Source organism: Biomphalaria glabrata, chromosome 17 (genome assembly GCF_947242115.1).
Source record: "Biomphalaria glabrata chromosome 17, xgBioGlab47.1, whole genome shotgun sequence".
Taxonomy (NCBI): Eukaryota; Metazoa; Mollusca; class Gastropoda; family Planorbidae; genus Biomphalaria; species Biomphalaria glabrata.
Window position 1 is genome coordinate 7,842,624 of NC_074727.1, and position 17,489 is coordinate 7,860,112.

General features: G+C 37.3%; 1 protein-coding gene across 1 annotated transcript; it reads left to right on the plus strand.

Annotated features, from left to right (window-relative positions):
* Positions 1–105: 105 nt before the first annotated feature.
* LOC106055324 (uncharacterized) lies at positions 106–16,959 on the plus strand. Its single transcript, XM_056016361.1, has 7 exons — positions 106–205; positions 5,179–5,222; positions 5,394–5,420; positions 9,758–9,793; positions 10,287–10,401; positions 13,675–13,760; positions 16,306–16,959. The coding sequence occupies exons 2-7, from the start codon at positions 5,204–5,206 to the stop codon at positions 16,374–16,376; spliced, it is 354 nt and encodes a 117-aa protein (XP_055872336.1). The 5' UTR covers positions 106–205; positions 5,179–5,203; the 3' UTR covers positions 16,377–16,959.
* Positions 16,960–17,489: the final 530 nt, after the last annotated feature.

A 17,489-nucleotide genomic window follows, 5' to 3' on the forward strand; every position in this document is an offset into this window, starting at 1 on the left:
CCCTAAGCATTTTAGGTTTTTAATTCGCGATTTGTTTGGTGGAGATTAAAGGGACATTACCCTGACAACACTGATAAGATTATCCCGCTTTGTACATTGATATAAAAGGTAGGTCACCCAGGTCAGTTGCTCACGCGTCATTGCAGCAGAGCTTAGTGTGTGCCTTGGGTTTCAGAAAAGGACTTAATTTTTTTTGTATAACTAAGTAAGAACTTACTTCAAGAGTTACTTTATTTCAGAGCGTATTTTAGGGCCATGTAGTCGCCACTGTTTCTTTATGATTAGTGAAATATACCAGATAATTATTTAATTATTATATTCAACTAATTGATCACCAATAATGTACACACAAAAAAGAAATCAGTACAAATTAACCTGGGCGGCTAGCGCGCTATGGGAATCACTACATTTGATCTATCAAACGAGTACATATTTAAGGGGCTTTAGTAACTAATAGGCAATAAAGTAGTGTCTTATCAGTTAGAGACTATCCTACAAATCATAAAATTATGTCATTAATCATTTCTTTGTAAAATAATTAGTAAAGCAAGGCTGTTCAAGAAAATTTTAAACTTTTGAAAATAAACGAATAATTTGCAATTAAAAAAAGAAAAGCGTAGAGTATAATCTCTCTTTTGTTCTCTCTTCACGTCTCTATCTATCTCTCTCTATTTATTTTTTCTTTACTTTCTTTTCTGTCTATCTCTTTTTCTTTCCACTCTTCTTTTTCTCTCTTTCTCCCTTTGTCTTTCTCTCTTGGGATTCTGTGTTTCCTTTTGATACTTCTCAATAATTGTGTAAATGTAAACATTTAGTAAATATTCTTTGCATTTAGATCATTATGAGCTAAAAACTTCAACATTTTATTTTCGAACATGAGCCAGTTACAAAGTTGTTGTTTTTTCTAAACTCACAATTTAGTTAAATTAAAGAATCAGAAAAGTCTAAACTTATATTTGCTATGACGAAAAACAAACAAACAAAAACAACATTACAAAGAGAGTTTGTGTTATCACACTAACTCAGAGGCGGCCTCCGTCGGAGTCGTATCCCTGTGGGATCCGCCTTTTCGCTGGGATATTTAAGACGTGATTTTGTTTCGATTATCCAAAGTAATAATGTTTCAAAGATTCATTAGTAAAAAAGTGTTGTTTTTTTCTTTAAAATGGATGTTCCTTCAAAGTTAAAAATAATTCACTTCCTTGTCCAGACCTCCTGCTGGACGACGGGGGATATCAGCGAGCAGGATATGATTTCAAACAGTTATTTGGCGTTAGTACATTTTTCATATAAAATTCAGAACGATTTTTGGCGACGATTTGTAAGAAAAAAAAATGTAGATCGAGTTCTTTTTCAAAACAAAATCCGGAACATTCTTTACCGATTAAAAAAAACAACGTTTGTTATGTTTCAGCAAGATAATTAAATATAAATAAAGTCTAAAAGGTTAGTTTCAATAATCGTTCCTAGTAATATACTTTCTTATTTTAATTGATGAGCAAGGCGGAATTTTAAAACATTTAGAAATATATCCTTGATACTATCTGTCACCTTATATGCTATGCTTCAGTGTTGTCGTTTTCTAACTAAGAGTGAGATAAAGCAAGAACAAAAGATGTTTATGCATAGTTAATCTTTCTTTTTTTTTTCCTTTAAATAGGTAAGGTAACGAAACTTTTCTCTTTTTTTTTGGGGGGGGGGGATACCTCAGCTTTTTAGCTTTTGACTTCAGTTTTCGAGCGGTTTTACATCCTAGGAATCCTTGGGCTTTTGCCTCTTTTCTTTGCCTCTTTTTAGGGCTATTGGCCTCTTTATTGGGCTTTTTTTTTAATATTTTTTTTTATTAACAAAAAGATGCATATTTTATTAGTAAGCGTACAAATGAAATAGTTACATTTTAAAGTACAATGATTGCAAACATGGCAATGCAAATAGTTACGTTTAGGTTTTCATAATATTTTAACGTTTTAAATTGATCTGTATATGATGTCATTTTTTTCCAATAGCATATAATGAATATTTTTTTAATTTGAGGTTAATTTGTGGTGAGAATGTCAACAATAGGTAATTAAATAGAAACAATCAAAGAGTGAAAGTAGAAACTTAAATGATATTAAAACATTTTAAACATCGTAGTCACATTTTTTTCCACTTTGTCTACATTGCTTATGGTTGTTTCCCTTGTGCTTTGCTACATTACCCCAGTTCTTTATATTAACTTCTATCAAACGTGCATACACATCTATATGTGTACACACTTATGCGAACATAGGCTTTAAAAAAATGTATATTGTTTCTTTTGTTGTCTCCCTTCATATGACAATTTTTGATTTCCTCCTTTGAGATTTGGAAAACTACTTCCTCATCATCAAGGTGGAAATCCTGTCTGCTAGAGTCAGTATCTAGGAAGTTTCTGTTCTGAGACAATTTTTCTGTGGATTTTTTTTTGTCACAAGGGCCAATTAGAGTCGTACTGGGAGTTATTTTATATGTATCTATATCTATATATATATATATATATATATATATATATATATATATATATATATAGTATATATATATATATATATATATATATATATATATATATATATATATATGTGTGTGTGTGTGTGTGTATTAATCCTTTTATTTTTCTTGAATATTTTCCCCCTTTTTTATTTTAATTTTCCTCTTCCCCTCTTAAATATATTATTTCTCTGTAGACTGCACAAGCATGCACAATATTGACAATGGTGGTGAAGAATTTTTTTTTTTAACATTAGTAAAAACTTTGACAAAAAAGATATTTTTCTCAAATACCTTTCATCGTATGGAGTTTTCTGCTCATATAGCGCCTACTGATAAAGAAATCATCGTTTTTAAATGTACACGACATTATTAGTTTCAAAAAAGGTTTTCGGTTGTGCGAATATACAAAATCTGACAATCGATGACATAACTCCATATAGATTAGATTTGTTTACGTTATCAAGATAAAGATAATCTACAACAAAGCAAATAGTGCGGCACTCCCTAGCAACCAAGATGGAGATCCTGATGGTAACATATGGATTTTTGTGAATTAGCGAGGGAAAAAAAACCAACTAATCGGGTGATCGATTGCCATTCTCGGTTTGAAGATAACATGAGCAAATTTAAATGAAATAGAGACGAGATACAGCAAATTACAAAGACATTTTTATTTGTCCTCGTCAAACTGTGCAGAAATAACACCAGCTTCTAGATACAATAGTAATTCTTCTCTCTCTGGCTATGTACTGCAACAATAAGTCAACGCTGAGACTGAATCTCCTTGTGCGGTATGCGCGCTAGTTTGTTGTTCCGTCGTCTCGAAAGTTCCGGGTTCATTTTCTGCATGATGTCCTAGCCCGTCGTCCTGCAGAAGGTTTGGGGGCTAGGTTGTAGGTTCTCTTCAAGTCTGAATGAACATTCGAAACATTATCAAAGCATTAAACATGATATGCGAGAAAGAATACTCCATGTATTATAGAGTAAGTGCTGCCTTTTCATAGGCAAACAAAAGCGTTTGCATTTGTGCTAGTTAACATACCAAAAGAAGGGGGGGGGAAGGGTCCGACACTGACACCAAGGTTGATTTTGTTGATCATGTTCTAACCATAATGGTAAATGTTTTCTTGGTTTTCTTGTGTGTCCCGTAGCGTCTAAATTTTTTTTTAAAAAGTAAAATTTAAGTTAAAATGAGTTGTTTGAAAAAAAAAGAATGTAAAATGCTCTTGGGGTCAAGAAGGGCCACCCCCACCCCCACGCTTTGTACGGTACGTTATAAAGCCTGATTATTGTAATTTCTTTTCACATGGTATTATTATTATTATTATTATAGCCTTTATATAGCGCTACTTTCATGCTTATAGCATGCTCAGAGCGCTTTTGGTCCAATCTCATTTGTGGACCAGTGGGGGGGAGGGGGTATCTAGGAGTTGGTTTGCCCGAGTCGGGTGTCGAACCTCGAGCCCCTCTAGGTACTTGGCCTCTCGACCAGGCTTCCCTTTAATTTGGAAAATGCCTCGACGACATTATTTTGATGGTACTGTTATTATTTAGCTGTTGGTGGGAGAGTGTAGTACTATGAGCTTGATATTTTAAGCATTTCCCCATTCAATACCAAGGGAAGAAATACAGGATCCTGTACCCCGATGTCTATTTCAAAGCTTACAGCAACTCACTCTATCTGCCTGGTACAAACATTATATACGTTATTTCTCCCACTTCCCGTTCTATGCACAATTATTCATTGTCCCTGACAACACATTAATCAATCGATAAATTGACCAATTATTTGATCAATTAGTCGTAATTTACTAATTCTGTTTAATGTGCTAGATAAGGGAAGATAAGCCTTGTATAGATAATTAGGGCGTTGGCAAAAAATAATTGAAACAAAAGATAAACCATAAAATTTTTGTTTTTGTAAGCACTTGTATAGATCAGTGTCTAGTGTGTCGGCTTTCACTCATGGAGGCTCAAGACCTCGAGTTCAAATTCAGACTGAGCAATTAAAAAAAATACTTTTGAAAAGGCAGCTTAACTCGATATAAGCTTTGTGTACGTAGTTTGTTTAATATCTTATTCTAACTGTACTATCTAATCTTCTTTTACTTTTGTAATGAAATAAGTAATAAGTTTCATTAACTATAAAAAAAACAACATGTGGTCAGCATCTGAACACTCAGAAGATATAGCTGATGAAACGTAGCACATTTCGTAGCATTTAAGGTACATAAAATGGATGTGCGGTTTGCGCGTTGTCTGCCGTTCGGACCTATCGATGGTCCCGTTTTCAAACCCTGCCCCGCTCCCCCATCCTCCTGCGGGATGTTTGGACTAGGAAGTAAATTATCTTCAGCTTTGAAGGAACATCCGAAACATGTAAAACATTTCACAAACATATTCTTTGTAAAGTAGGTTTTGGGAATAATGAGGTGGGGGGTCTCTTCTAATGAATAAAGTTGTTGTTTTTTCAGATAGCATGGTAAGATATATGACGTGTAAATCTATAGGGTGTTTGTCATAAAATGCTGGAAGTAACAATAACAAAAATCAAAACTTTATCAAACAACAAGAAAAAAATATTTAGATGTTAATAATATTTGGCTCTTTTACAAAAATCATATACTCTTTCTAAATTTTGAGGTAAAATTGTTGTTTTTTCTATAGCTCAACGAACCGAACAGAAAAAAAAATGAACAAATTAATTATCGGTAAGTAATAAAGCATGAAACAAAAATGTATACCGGTAATAAGAGGTAACCTCTAGTCTAGATGGTCTAATTAGCCAAAAATTATTATAATTTTCTAAGTTGTGTCACATTATATTTTTTAGGATTAAGGAGTTTTGAAGGAATAATTCTAACACAAATATCTTTTCTCAGGTGCGGCTATTTTCGCAATAGTTCTAGGTGAGTTATATTATTACGAAGGATAATTAGTACGTTAAGAAGAGTGTGTTTGCAATACTGGGAGAGAGAGAAATTATGTGTGTGACAGAGAGAGAGAGAGGGAGAGAGTACGAAAGAGAGAGAGAGAGAAACAGATAGAAATTAAATTAAATGTAATAGTAGTGTTTTCCTTCTCCCCACACAACTGGATGAAACAACTAAGTTTATCAATAAAATAGGATCGTTTAGACAGATCCTAGGCAGGGGCGGACTGGGTATCAAAACCGGCCCGGGCATTACCATATAAGCCGGCCCACAAATGTCATGTCATATATTTTCGGTGTGTGTGTGTGGGGAGGGATTTAAAACCTCTCCGCAATTTATATATATATATATATATATTAGTGTGTGTCTATATGTAATTAATCTTCATTACATTCTTATCTTTCATTCTTTCAAACGTTTTTTCTACCCTAGAATACTCCCTATAATTAGTGAAAGGCAGTATACACCGCCAAGGGACAGCTAGGGAGGCTGAGGGAGCGCTGTAAGCTGCCCCAATGGGGTCCGGGGCGAAGCCCCGGATCCAAGCATTTACGTTATTTTAAGTTTTAAAAAATGCATATTTTGAGGTATCTACAGTGCAATTAGCCTGCTATTCTTCCGCTAAAAAAATCAAAAACTAAATATTCTATTCATTGGAGTCCAGCGACTGGTAGTTTTCGTATTGTAGGTGTGTGTGTGTGGGGGGGGGGGAACCACTAAACCCCTTTTGGCTACGCTCATGAAATTTGGTGATTGTAGTTTGCTTAAGTTGACTGCAATGGGGAAGTAAGTAAAGTTTCCCTTTCAGACAATGAGATCTGAGGCCGGTGATGGTTTGAACTCCTCCCCTCTCGGCTACGCCCATGTGTTTTAACATAGGTGTAAGCCTAATTCTATTCAAAATATATAAAGTTTGATAACGCATCGAAAACTGGATGTATGCTTTCGTAGGCTTACATAATGTATTCTATTTATACATGTATGTAGTCTGAAAACTATAAACACTACAATAGCAGCCTTAATGAGTTTCAAACTTTTTGATATTACTTATAGATTACAGACGTTTCTTCAAAAAAATAAAAAATAATTAGGTCCAACGCATTTCCTGTGTCAATCTAGTCATGCATGTTGATCTGTGACTTAAAATATGCTAAGTCATTGGTTTTCCTGGCTGACTCAGGCAACCCATTCCTTTAAAGTGGTATCACCACAAATACAAAACTAGGGGTCTATCGAGCCGTCGTCCTCCCTACATTGCTCTATGGCCCAGAAACATGGATAGTGTACAGTTAACATGCAAAGAAACTGAATCACTACCACGACATGTCTGTGAAAAATACTGAATGTCAAATGGCAAGACAAAATACCAGATACTGAAGTCCTTCGAGAGCGGGTCTGCAAAGCATCCACACAATCCTGAAGCAGTCCCAGCTGCGATGGGCAGGACATGTATGCAGAATGGAAGACCACCGCATCCCTAAACGACTCTTGTATGGCCAACTAAGCGAAGGAAAGCGCTCGCAAGGTTGTCAAAGAAATCGCTTCAGGGACACCCTCAAAGCTTCTCTGAAGGCGTTCAGGATAGACCCAGCCACCATGGGAGACAGAGGCACATGACAGAGCATCATGACGTCGCGCTGTGAAAACCGGCGCACAGGTTGCTGAGGAAAAGAGAACAAAGCTGGCAGAAGAAAAACGTCAGAGAAGAAAAGCAAGGCCAATGACACTAGCTCCAGCTGGAATAACCTGCCTAGTGTGCGGACGAACATTCCGGGCTCACATAGGTCTCACCAGCCACACGAGGAGACATAAAACCCCTGTGCAAAGCCCTCAGCCCCCTGGATGACAAAGTGGTCATAATCGAACTACGATGGACGAACTATATATATTCCTTTACAGGATAAGAGAAAGCAGAACGGTTAGAGAGGTACTTCTAAATGTGAAAAGCTCTTGCCTCGTCCTAGTACATTCTCAAAAAACGCGATTTGTATATGAATATATTATTTAAAATATAAATGATTCTAAATCTTTCATTAAATATCGGATGTGACAGCGCTATATAAATTATTGTAATAATTTTTCATCATCAATGACTTCATACTAAGCATAATTTTGCCATTAATCATAAAATCATAACGGTATGGATATCGATTTCGACCTAGATTTATGTTTTAATTAAATAATATTTTTTTGTAAGCCTTAAGTGTAGTATTTTTAGATTAATGTCATTACAAATAAACAACAAGAAACTTACTTTTTTCTTTTCAAATCGCAGAAAGTAGAACTTTATAATACGGTAATACCCATATTGAACTATGAATAAGTTGGGTGGTTTGCTATTTCGCGGCTGTGTGTATGTGTTTAAGTTAACTTCTATTAGTTTTGTTAACGAGCTAATTGTCTCCCCTTTTGACGCATTATATCAATGTTTTTTAACTTAACCTCTCCCATCCCTCTTTTTCGTTAACTTTCAATAGAACCATAAAAAAAACGGGTGAGGGAAGGAGTAAAACAAAAATAGGAGTGCCATCAAAGGCCCATGCCGACCAGCAAAATGATCAGGCCAAACAGTCTTGAAGACATCAAAGTAGTGTTGAAGGCCATGCCGCTCGTGCATAGCAGAAAGTACGGTCTAACGTTTTACAAACGATAACACGTACAGTGTATAGTGTAATTCTTAAATTTTGTTCTTGTTGAATTTCAAACAAAATTAATTGTAATAAGAATTAAAACAACAAGAAGAAGATAACGTGTTCGGGCCTTTGTGTCTTGCTGCTGTCACTTTTTTTTTTTCTTTGGTCGCGACCAGACCGGCCCATTTGGTACCGGCCCACCGGGCATTTGCCCGTTTGCCCATATAGCCAGTCCGCCCCTGATCCTAGGTCTCCCCTTTCTCAACCAATCAATCCAATAGATGTACATGTATCAGCAAACAGACCTTAAAATAATATAATGCTACCAACAACTCTATCAGCGAAGGCAGTCATTCTGTGTTGATTGCTCTCCCTTACGGCGTAATTAGGTCAGACAGTATCTACTAACCTAATACAAAACATCAATACTGTGTCTTTATTATAATCTCAGAAGAAATGTTTTGCTTTAAAGATTAGAAAAGTATTTTATGAATTTGGAAGGTGTAATGTGTAAGGCATAAATGTGTTATTGTAACATTTGTATTGCTTCCACAGTACCCTGGTTAACAATTCTTATCACACCAATTTAAAAACAATAGATAAAACCAGGTATGATACAGTTTGTATAGGCTAATACGATAGCTTCCTCATTATATGTAAAAAGTACACCATGGCACAAAAGCGACCTTTTCTAAAGTAAGACAAATGCATTGTTTTAGTCATTGATTAACATGCATGACTAGATTGACACATGTAATGCGTAGGACTTAAATAAATATCTTCTTTTTTAAAAAAAAATGACATCTGTAATCTATAAGATAAGATATAATAATTTATGTTTTTGTTTGATGTATATATTTCGGACGTTCCCTAACAACTGAAGATGACTACGTCCCAGCCCAATGCTTCTTCAGGATAGTCAGGGGATGGTAGCAGGCACAACATTATGATGACATTGTACAGGACCATGCAGCCATCCAAAAGCTTTAAACCTCATTTTAATATTTAAGATACGATTACATAGAGGGTTTGTGTGAAGAGAGTTTGTGTTTTACTTTAACTCAGATACGGCCCCGGGGGTTCAACCCAGGGATCATGTTTTTGATAAGTTTTACAGGTAAAAGGAAGGTTTCAGTATTTTCAGTACAAATATCAGAAGTTATTTTCCTCTTCTTCTGCGCTCTTATTTACATGTTGGATGGTTCATATAACTAGTCCTACATTCGAGGGGAACTGCTCAATGATAGTTTAGTCTTTGTCACAATGTCTCGATAGAGTATGCAGCTTTGGTCAAGGGTGTAGGGGTGGGCGATAGATCCAAACTTCAAATTAAAAAAAATATATTTCTAGCCTGGGGATTGGCTGACAAGCACTTCTACAACTTTGTCTACTTTTGAAATGTCTGACAGTTACTTCTAAAACAATACAACTGAGTAAATTAAAACCAAAAGTGTTACTTACATTAGTTCATTACACCTTTCACTTGTGAATAATATTTCAAAATATCCACAATTTAAAACACAACATTTATATTTAGCTTACACCCTTGTGACCACTTCATACTGTGGTAGGTTTTGTCGTTTATTAATGTGGTTTAATACTAGTGGCTGTGCTGTAAGTTTCACTTTTATAATTGGTGAGCGAAAGGATGCATACAAATTTTCAAAATATGTTTTTCAGGTCTCGCCTACTGTCAGTCTACAGTTTACTCCACTGGTACGTCAGAAATATAGGGAACAATTTCAATAAGTCTATTTATGTATATATAGAGAGATGGAGTAGATAGATCGATAGATAATGGATAGATAATGGATAGATAGATGGATATATTATATAGATTGACTGATAGATAGATTGATACATTTAGATAGATAGATTTATTGATACATTTAGATAGTTCGATAGATAGATAGATAGATAGATAGATAGATAGATAGATAGATAGATAGATAGATAGATAGATAGATAGATAGATAGATAGATAGATAGATAGATAGATAGATAGATAGATAGATAGATAGATGGATAGATAGATAGATAGATAGATAGATAGATAGATAGATAGATAGATAGATAGATGGATAGATAGAAAGATAGATAGATAGATAAATAGATACATAGATAAATAGATATGTCAGGCAAATCGAGGTCTTAGTGAAAATGTATTTTACTGAATGCTTGCAATTTTTTTTCTTTTAATCTTAAACAGACACATCGGAGGGTCATATAAAACAATTGATATACGAGGCTAAGCAGAGATGTAGCCATTGCCAAGACACTGCCGACAAAGTTTTATCAAGAACTCTCAAAAGTGACATTTGCAGGTATGTGATAATGTTTTAATGAACAATATTCAAAATAATCTTTAAAGTATAATTAATTGGTGTCTGTCAAAAAGTGTCTAATGTCCCATGTATATATTTTTTTAAACGTGCGAGTTACAATGTCAGGGGCGTAGCTAGGAATTAGCTATACTTTGGGGGCCCGGGAACTTGACCTTTAGGAGGCCCATGCGTTTTGCGTATTATTTAATATTTAAAGTAAAAAAAAAAACACTAACTCTAAACTCAAGTGGGGGCCCGGGGGATTTTCAAATTCTCCCCCCCTCCTTCCCCCACCCTAGCTGTACAATGTAGTCAATACATGAATACGTCTTGATATATCCAAAAGCTAAATATGTCTGGGAGTCTAGTTTTGACGAAGAACCAACCCGACTTCTCCTTTTAAAATAGGATAATTGTATTTTTCTAGTTGAAATTTAAAACAAAAAACGCGAGTAGGCCTACACAAAATGCACTTCATATAACTCATAATATAATTCTAAATCAATAACAAATTCTCAGTAATCTGAACGTGATGCTTGAAACTTGTGGACTCAATGGACCTATCAGTGTCTCAATACAAGTTTGTTCCATTTATATATACTATATTCAAACTTCGTTAGAAATAGGAAGTTATCGAAATTTCTGGCACTGGGAACGTATGGCCCCGGTTAGGGAACGGATCGGGGGGGGGGAGGTTTGGACTGGTTAGCGAGCCTTTTTTCCATCCCTACCACGTGTAATGTACCCTCGCTAGAGGATACGTGTGGTAGCCCCCTGAGAGCTATGTGTGCTACCATTCTTGGCCTATCCACTTCCCTTGGACGTTTCCACGGAGGGGCCACGCTGAGGCGACGGTAGATGGAATTTCTCCGTTCCCTAACGGGCCCATACGGGTGGTGATGGACCCTCACACGGATTCGGTGGGACATTATAGGCATTTCTATGACAACTTCGACGCGTACACCATGTGACAGTAGAGGCACTATTGTGGAAACTAGTGTTTTGGCTCGAAGCACTGGCGGATCCAGGGGGGGGGGGGGCGGTAGGAGCGATCGCCCCCCCACTCGGCCGAAACCACCACCCCCCCGAAGGGGGTGGACGGGCGAATTTTAGTATAGAGTTCACACAATTTGTATACGAATTTATTACTTATGTTAAAATATATACTAATTATTTATATTTCAACCTATTTTTAGATTATTTCGCCCCCCCCCTCTAGTATGTTGTTGCACGATTTGGTGGGGTCGGGAGAGGGAGATGGCATCAATCCCGCCTCACCCCCCATAAACTTTCGAGTGGGGGGGCGGTCCAATTTATTTGTAGAAATCACAGCTTGCTAACAGAGTCAATTAAATATCTATATCATTAAAACTTGTAATTGATATTTTAACCGATCTTTATTTTATGTCGTTCCCCTGTTGGCCGATTGGGTGGGGAGGAGCGAATAACTCTACTGCCCTTCCCACCTAAACCCTTTGAGTATGGGGGGGGGGGTGCTCCTACTTTTATGGAGAAAGCATAGTTTTGGAACAAAATTAGTTGAATACCTATATAAAATAAACAACGTGTTGATATGTGAACCCATTTTATATTATGTCGCACCACACTCTAATCTCAAATTTTTTTATTAGTAAATATAAAATGAAAAAGGGTTGTACCAGGTGGGAGGGGCGATACATGCAATCGCCTTTCCTCCATATACTTTTTTATACCAATACTTTTTCTGTTTGTATTATAGTTAAGTAATTACAAAATTTTAAAAAAATCTGTCACTTATAGAATTTATATATGCTATAAATTAAATTCTTATATCGAGTCGCCCCACCCCTTTTAATGCCAAATGCAATCATTAGCAGAAATTACAAAAAGGAGCGAGGAAAATCGTTTTTATTCTACCGCCCCTCCCCTTTCCGGACAGAGCTAAGGTAATTTCACATGAATTTATCATAATTATTTTAAGAAAGACTTTGCTTTGGAAAATTTAGAATTCAAACGAATTTTTTTAATATAAGAGTCACGGTTGAGATGAGTTCTAAACTCCCAATGATCTTTTCCTAGTCGCCTTTTTCCCAACCTTTACTCAATCTGATATTTTTCTAGTTAAATACATTTAGGACTATAACTCACAATTTATGCTTGAATTTTATTGAATATTATTTATTGAATAGGATGAATAATGAGCTGAGGTCAAGAGAATGCGATTCTTCAGTGAAGAATGCAAGAAAACGCTTTTAGAGTCGGGGATTCGCGCCGAACCTCACTGATGAATAGTGAGCTGTAGATATCAGGAGAATGCGTTACTGCAGTGAAGAATGCTTTGCCCCGAACCCCACTGATTAATAATGAGCTGTAGATGTCAGGAGAATGTGTTACTGCAGTGAAGAATGCTTTGCCCCGAACCCCACTGATTAATAATGAGCTGTAGATATCAGGAGAATGCGTTACTGCAGTGAAGAATGCTTTGCCCCGAACCCCACTGATTAATAATGAGCTGTAGATGTCAGGAGAATGTGTTACTGCAGTGAAGAATGCAAGAAAACGCTTTTGGCGTCGGAGCTTCGCCCCGAACTCCACTGATGAATAATGAGCTGTAGATGTCAGGAGAATTTGTTTCTCCAGTGAAAAATGCAAGAAAAACGATTTTGCCACTGGGGAAGCTTACAGCGCTCTCCCAGACCCCCAAGCTTGCAAGAGAAAGGCCTCAACAAAACTGTTTTTTTTTTTTTGTTTTTTTTCACCGAAGGTTGAGAAATACTGCTTTTCTAAAATTCTCATATATATTTGCTGTACGCACGTTTATGCATAGGGTTAGAGTTTACTGGGCGATAGGGTTAGGGTTTGGAAAACAATCGCCCCCCCCCCCACTACGAAGTTCTGGATCCGCTAGTGGCTTGAAGAGGTCTTGAACCCACGAGTTTGAAGTCAAGTCCTATAACTTTTTAAAATAAATATTCAATGCATTTAAAAAGCGATCACGGTAATACAAATACCCTCTGCCCTCTACATTCCATTCTCCCCCCCCCCCTCGTCTCTCTTCCCAACTGATCCCGACAACGATTTGACCATAGCTCAATAATTAAACTAAAAGCATAAAATAGTGCTAAACATAACACAATTGGGTAACATATTTCCAATCGGAGAGATTTCTCTTATAAGTCTAACAAATGTAATTAGATGACTGATCAAAACTCATTAATACAATAACACTTAATATAGGTCTGTTTTATTTTTTTTAAAGTTTTTTTTTAAAATTATTTTTCTTTTTCTTTTCAGTGCTGTAAGTACTTATGCTTTATGCACTATTGCGTGTATAGATAATCCAGTATCAAACCAGGTTTCGGATGCCAAGAAAATCTGCAGTAAGTTATATTCATTTAGACATACACATGCATTGCGTCCCAAAACATTTGTTTTTCTCTCGACGATTCCTATTCTGGGAAACAGTACTTCTCCATCGGGCCCTATTCTGGGAAACAGTGCTTCTCCATCGGGCCCTATTCTGGGAAACAGTGCTTCTCCATCGGGCCCTATTCTGGGAAACAGTGCTTCTCCATCGGGCTCTTTTTTGGGAAAAAGTACTTCTCCAACGGGGCCTATTCTGGGAAACAGTGTTTTCTACAATGTTGCCCTATTCTGGGAAAAAGTACTTCTCCAACGGGCCCTATTCTGGGAAACAGTACTTCTCCATCGTGCCCTATTATGGGAAACAGTACTTCTTTATCGGCTCTATTTTGGGAAACAGTACTTCTCCATCGGGCCCTATTCTGGGAAACAGTAATTCTCCATCGGGCCCTATTCTGGGAAACAGTACTTCACCCATCGGACTCTGTTATAGGCTATTCCCCTCAGTTGGGTCCATGTCATCCTCTCAGTTGGGTCCATGTCCTCCCCTTAGGTCCATGTCCTCCCCTCAGTTGGCTATATGTCCTCCCCTCATTCAGGTCCATGTCCTCCACTCAGATGGGCCCATGTCCTCCCCTAAGTTGGGTCCGTGTCCTCCCCTTAGTTGGGTCCATGTCCTCCCCTCAGATAAGTCCTTCACTCAGTTTGGTCCATGTACTCGCCTCAGTTGGGCCCATGTCCTCCTCTCAGTTGGGTCCATGTCCTCCACTCAAATGGGTCCATGTCCTCCATCCAGTTGGGTCCATGTCCTCCCTCAGATGGGTCCATGTCCTCCCTTCCGTTGGGTAAATTTTCTTTCTTCAGTTGGGTCCATGTCCTCCCTTCAGTTGGGTCCACGTCCTCCCTTCAGTTGGGTCCATGTCGTCCCTTCAGTTGGGTCCATGTCCTCCCTTCAGTTGGGTCCATGTCGTCCCTTCAGTTGGGTCCATGTCGTCCCTTAAGTTGGGTCCACGTCCTCCCTTCAGTTGGGTCCATGTCGTCCCTTCAGTTGGGTCCATGTCCTCCCTTCAGTTGGGTCCATGTCCTCCCTTCAGTTGGGTCTATGTCGTCCCTTCAGTTGGGTCCATGTCGTCACTTCAGTTGGGTCCATGTCGTCCCTTCAGTTTGGTCCATGTCGTCCCTTCAGTTGGATCCATGTCGTCACTTCAGTTGGGTCCATGTCGTCCCTTCAGTTGGGTCCACGTCCTTTCAGTTGGGTCCATGTCGTCCCTTCAGTTGGGTCCATGTCGTCCCTTCAGTTGGATCCATGTCGTCCCTTCAGTTGGGTCCACGTCCTCCCTTCAGTTGGGGCCATGTCGTCCCTTCAGTTGGGTCCATGTCGTCCCTTCAGTTGGGTCCATGTCCTCCCTTCAGTTGGGTTCATGTCCATCTTTACTTCTTGTTCTACTGATCTCCATGTTCCCAGCCTTTCTCCCCCCCCCCTCCTTTTGGGTTCCAGTTCAGTCTTTTTTCCAAAGTCTAGAATGCGTCCAGGTGAATTACTGGTGCTGGTTACTTCTTCTTGAATAGGGGCAGAGTCCGCTGAGACTAAACAAGTCAATTTTGGAGCGGCAATCTTTGTCACAGTACATGTATTAATAATAATAATAATAATAATAATAATAATAATAATAATAATAATAGCTTTTCTATAGCGCTTCTTTCTTACTTATAGCATGCTCAGAGCGCTAAGGTCCAATATTATTTGTGGACCACTGGCGGGAGAGTCGAGAGGGTATCTGGGAGCGGGAGAAGGTTTTCCGTGCTGCCTTTTGCTCTGCTCGAGTCGGGTTTCGAACTTCGAGCCCCCCTTCATAGGTAACAAAAAACCAAGCCAAGTACAAACGTACTTATCGACCACAATTAAAATGCACCTGTTTTATGGTTATCGGTTCGATTTCTTTTTCCTTCTGTTGTCTAAGGTCAGCTTTGTCCTTTGCTTTCGGTTGTACTAGTATGTTTTGTCTCTCTTGTCTTCATGCTGTCCGATCCTGGTCTATTTCGACCAACATTCTTTTAATTATGCCTGTCCTATGATCCCTCTTGTAGATAATGTCTGTATGTTTGTCATGGGCGTTCTTTAGCATTCGGGTGACATGTCCGAGCCAACATAATCTTCTCAGTGTTCAGACATTGTGTATTCTGGACAGTTTAAAATTTTCCTGGTTCGAATCAAGATCTCTCAACATGTACGTTCTGCGTCGCATAGGTAGTTAGATAGATAGATAGAAAGATAGATAGATAGATAGATAGATAGATAGATAGATAGATAGATAGATAGATAGATAGATAGATAGATAGATAGATAGATAGATAGATAGATAGATAGATAGATAGATAGATAGATAGACAGACAGACAGACAGACAGACAGACAGATATATATAGATAGATAGATAGATAGATAGATAGATAGATAGATAGATAGATAGATAGATAGATAGATAGATAGATAGATAGATAGATAGATAGATAGATAGATAGATAGATAGATAGATATTCATATGTTTTAATGTAATTTCAGATGGATCTCCTGTATTGCAAGTGTCCATCTTTGTACTGATTTTCTCAGCTGCAGCCAAATATTTGTTCTGAAATTTTCGAAATTTGACCTTTAATTCTCCACGCTATGCAAATAAAATTTTAACACATAAATATAACTAATTTTTATGAAGAATATATCACTGTTGCAATCATAAATCCTCACTAGAACCTAATAGTTCAAAAGAAAACTCTACCAGCCAAGGGTAGTAACTTACGTTTACATTTTATTACTTATTTCCTTATTTTGCAAAAAAAAGAATCCTATTCTGAACAAACAAAATGTGATTTCATTTTTTAAAATGGTATTTTTAGATAATCAAGGGAAAAAATGTCTACCCAATGTTAAACTCTAGGACAGATATCCTAGCCCCTGCTTACGAAGAAATAAAAACCACATATTGTAACTTATGTGACTCTAGATGATAAGTAAGATACTTAAGCTGACATATCATACATGCAAACAAACTACTGACGACTATAAGCGCTTTTTTGCTGATTCTATTTCTTTTTTGTTTTAAATCTCTGAGATGTCCATGATAACGTTGTGTGTATGCATTCATTTCATGCAATCGTTGGATGTTATCTGATAAACTTTTTAAAAATTTCATATTAAAATCTCATTTTTTTAAAGTCATCGTCTTTGTTGTGCGAAATATATACATATTATTTTTTTATTGTTTGGTTCTAATTTTGTACATAGGCTAGTGAGTGTCAGAAATGGTAATGAACAGAGAATGTACCTACTTTTGCTGACACAAACCATCTGTAAAAATGTTGCTTTGGGTGGTTGTGCAGGCATGTTGTCTATGGGTTGTATCAGGTTATTCAAAGCCCTAATCAAATCTCTATTCAGCAGAATGCTTTTTTCAAGGTAGAAATACTTGACGCTCACTCTCGTAAAGGAAAGAACAACGTATAAGCGTAAATAAGATTTATTTCCAACTCAATAAAATCAGATGTACAAAGTATTTTTCATATCAGCAACAGAAACGAAAAAACGTTTGCAAAATGATTTACATGTTTCGAATGCTCCATGAGAGTTGAAGATAATCTACATCCTAGCCCAAACCTCCCGGGTATATGTAAATAGCAGGGCCGGACTTAACCATTTTGGGGCCTATGCGAAACGGATTTTGTGGGGCCAAGTTTGGGTAGGGAAGCGGA

Bases quoted from the DNA above. Each gene is read 5' to 3' on its own strand.
- LOC106055324 (XM_056016361.1), top strand. The intron at 9,794-10,286 runs GTACGTCAGAAA...AATCTTAAACAG, and splicing joins GTCTACAGTTTACTCCACTG to ACACATCGGAGGGTCATATA. The intron at 10,402-13,674 runs GTATGTGATAAT...TTTTCTTTTCAG, and splicing joins CTCAAAAGTGACATTTGCAG to TGCTGTAAGTACTTATGCTT.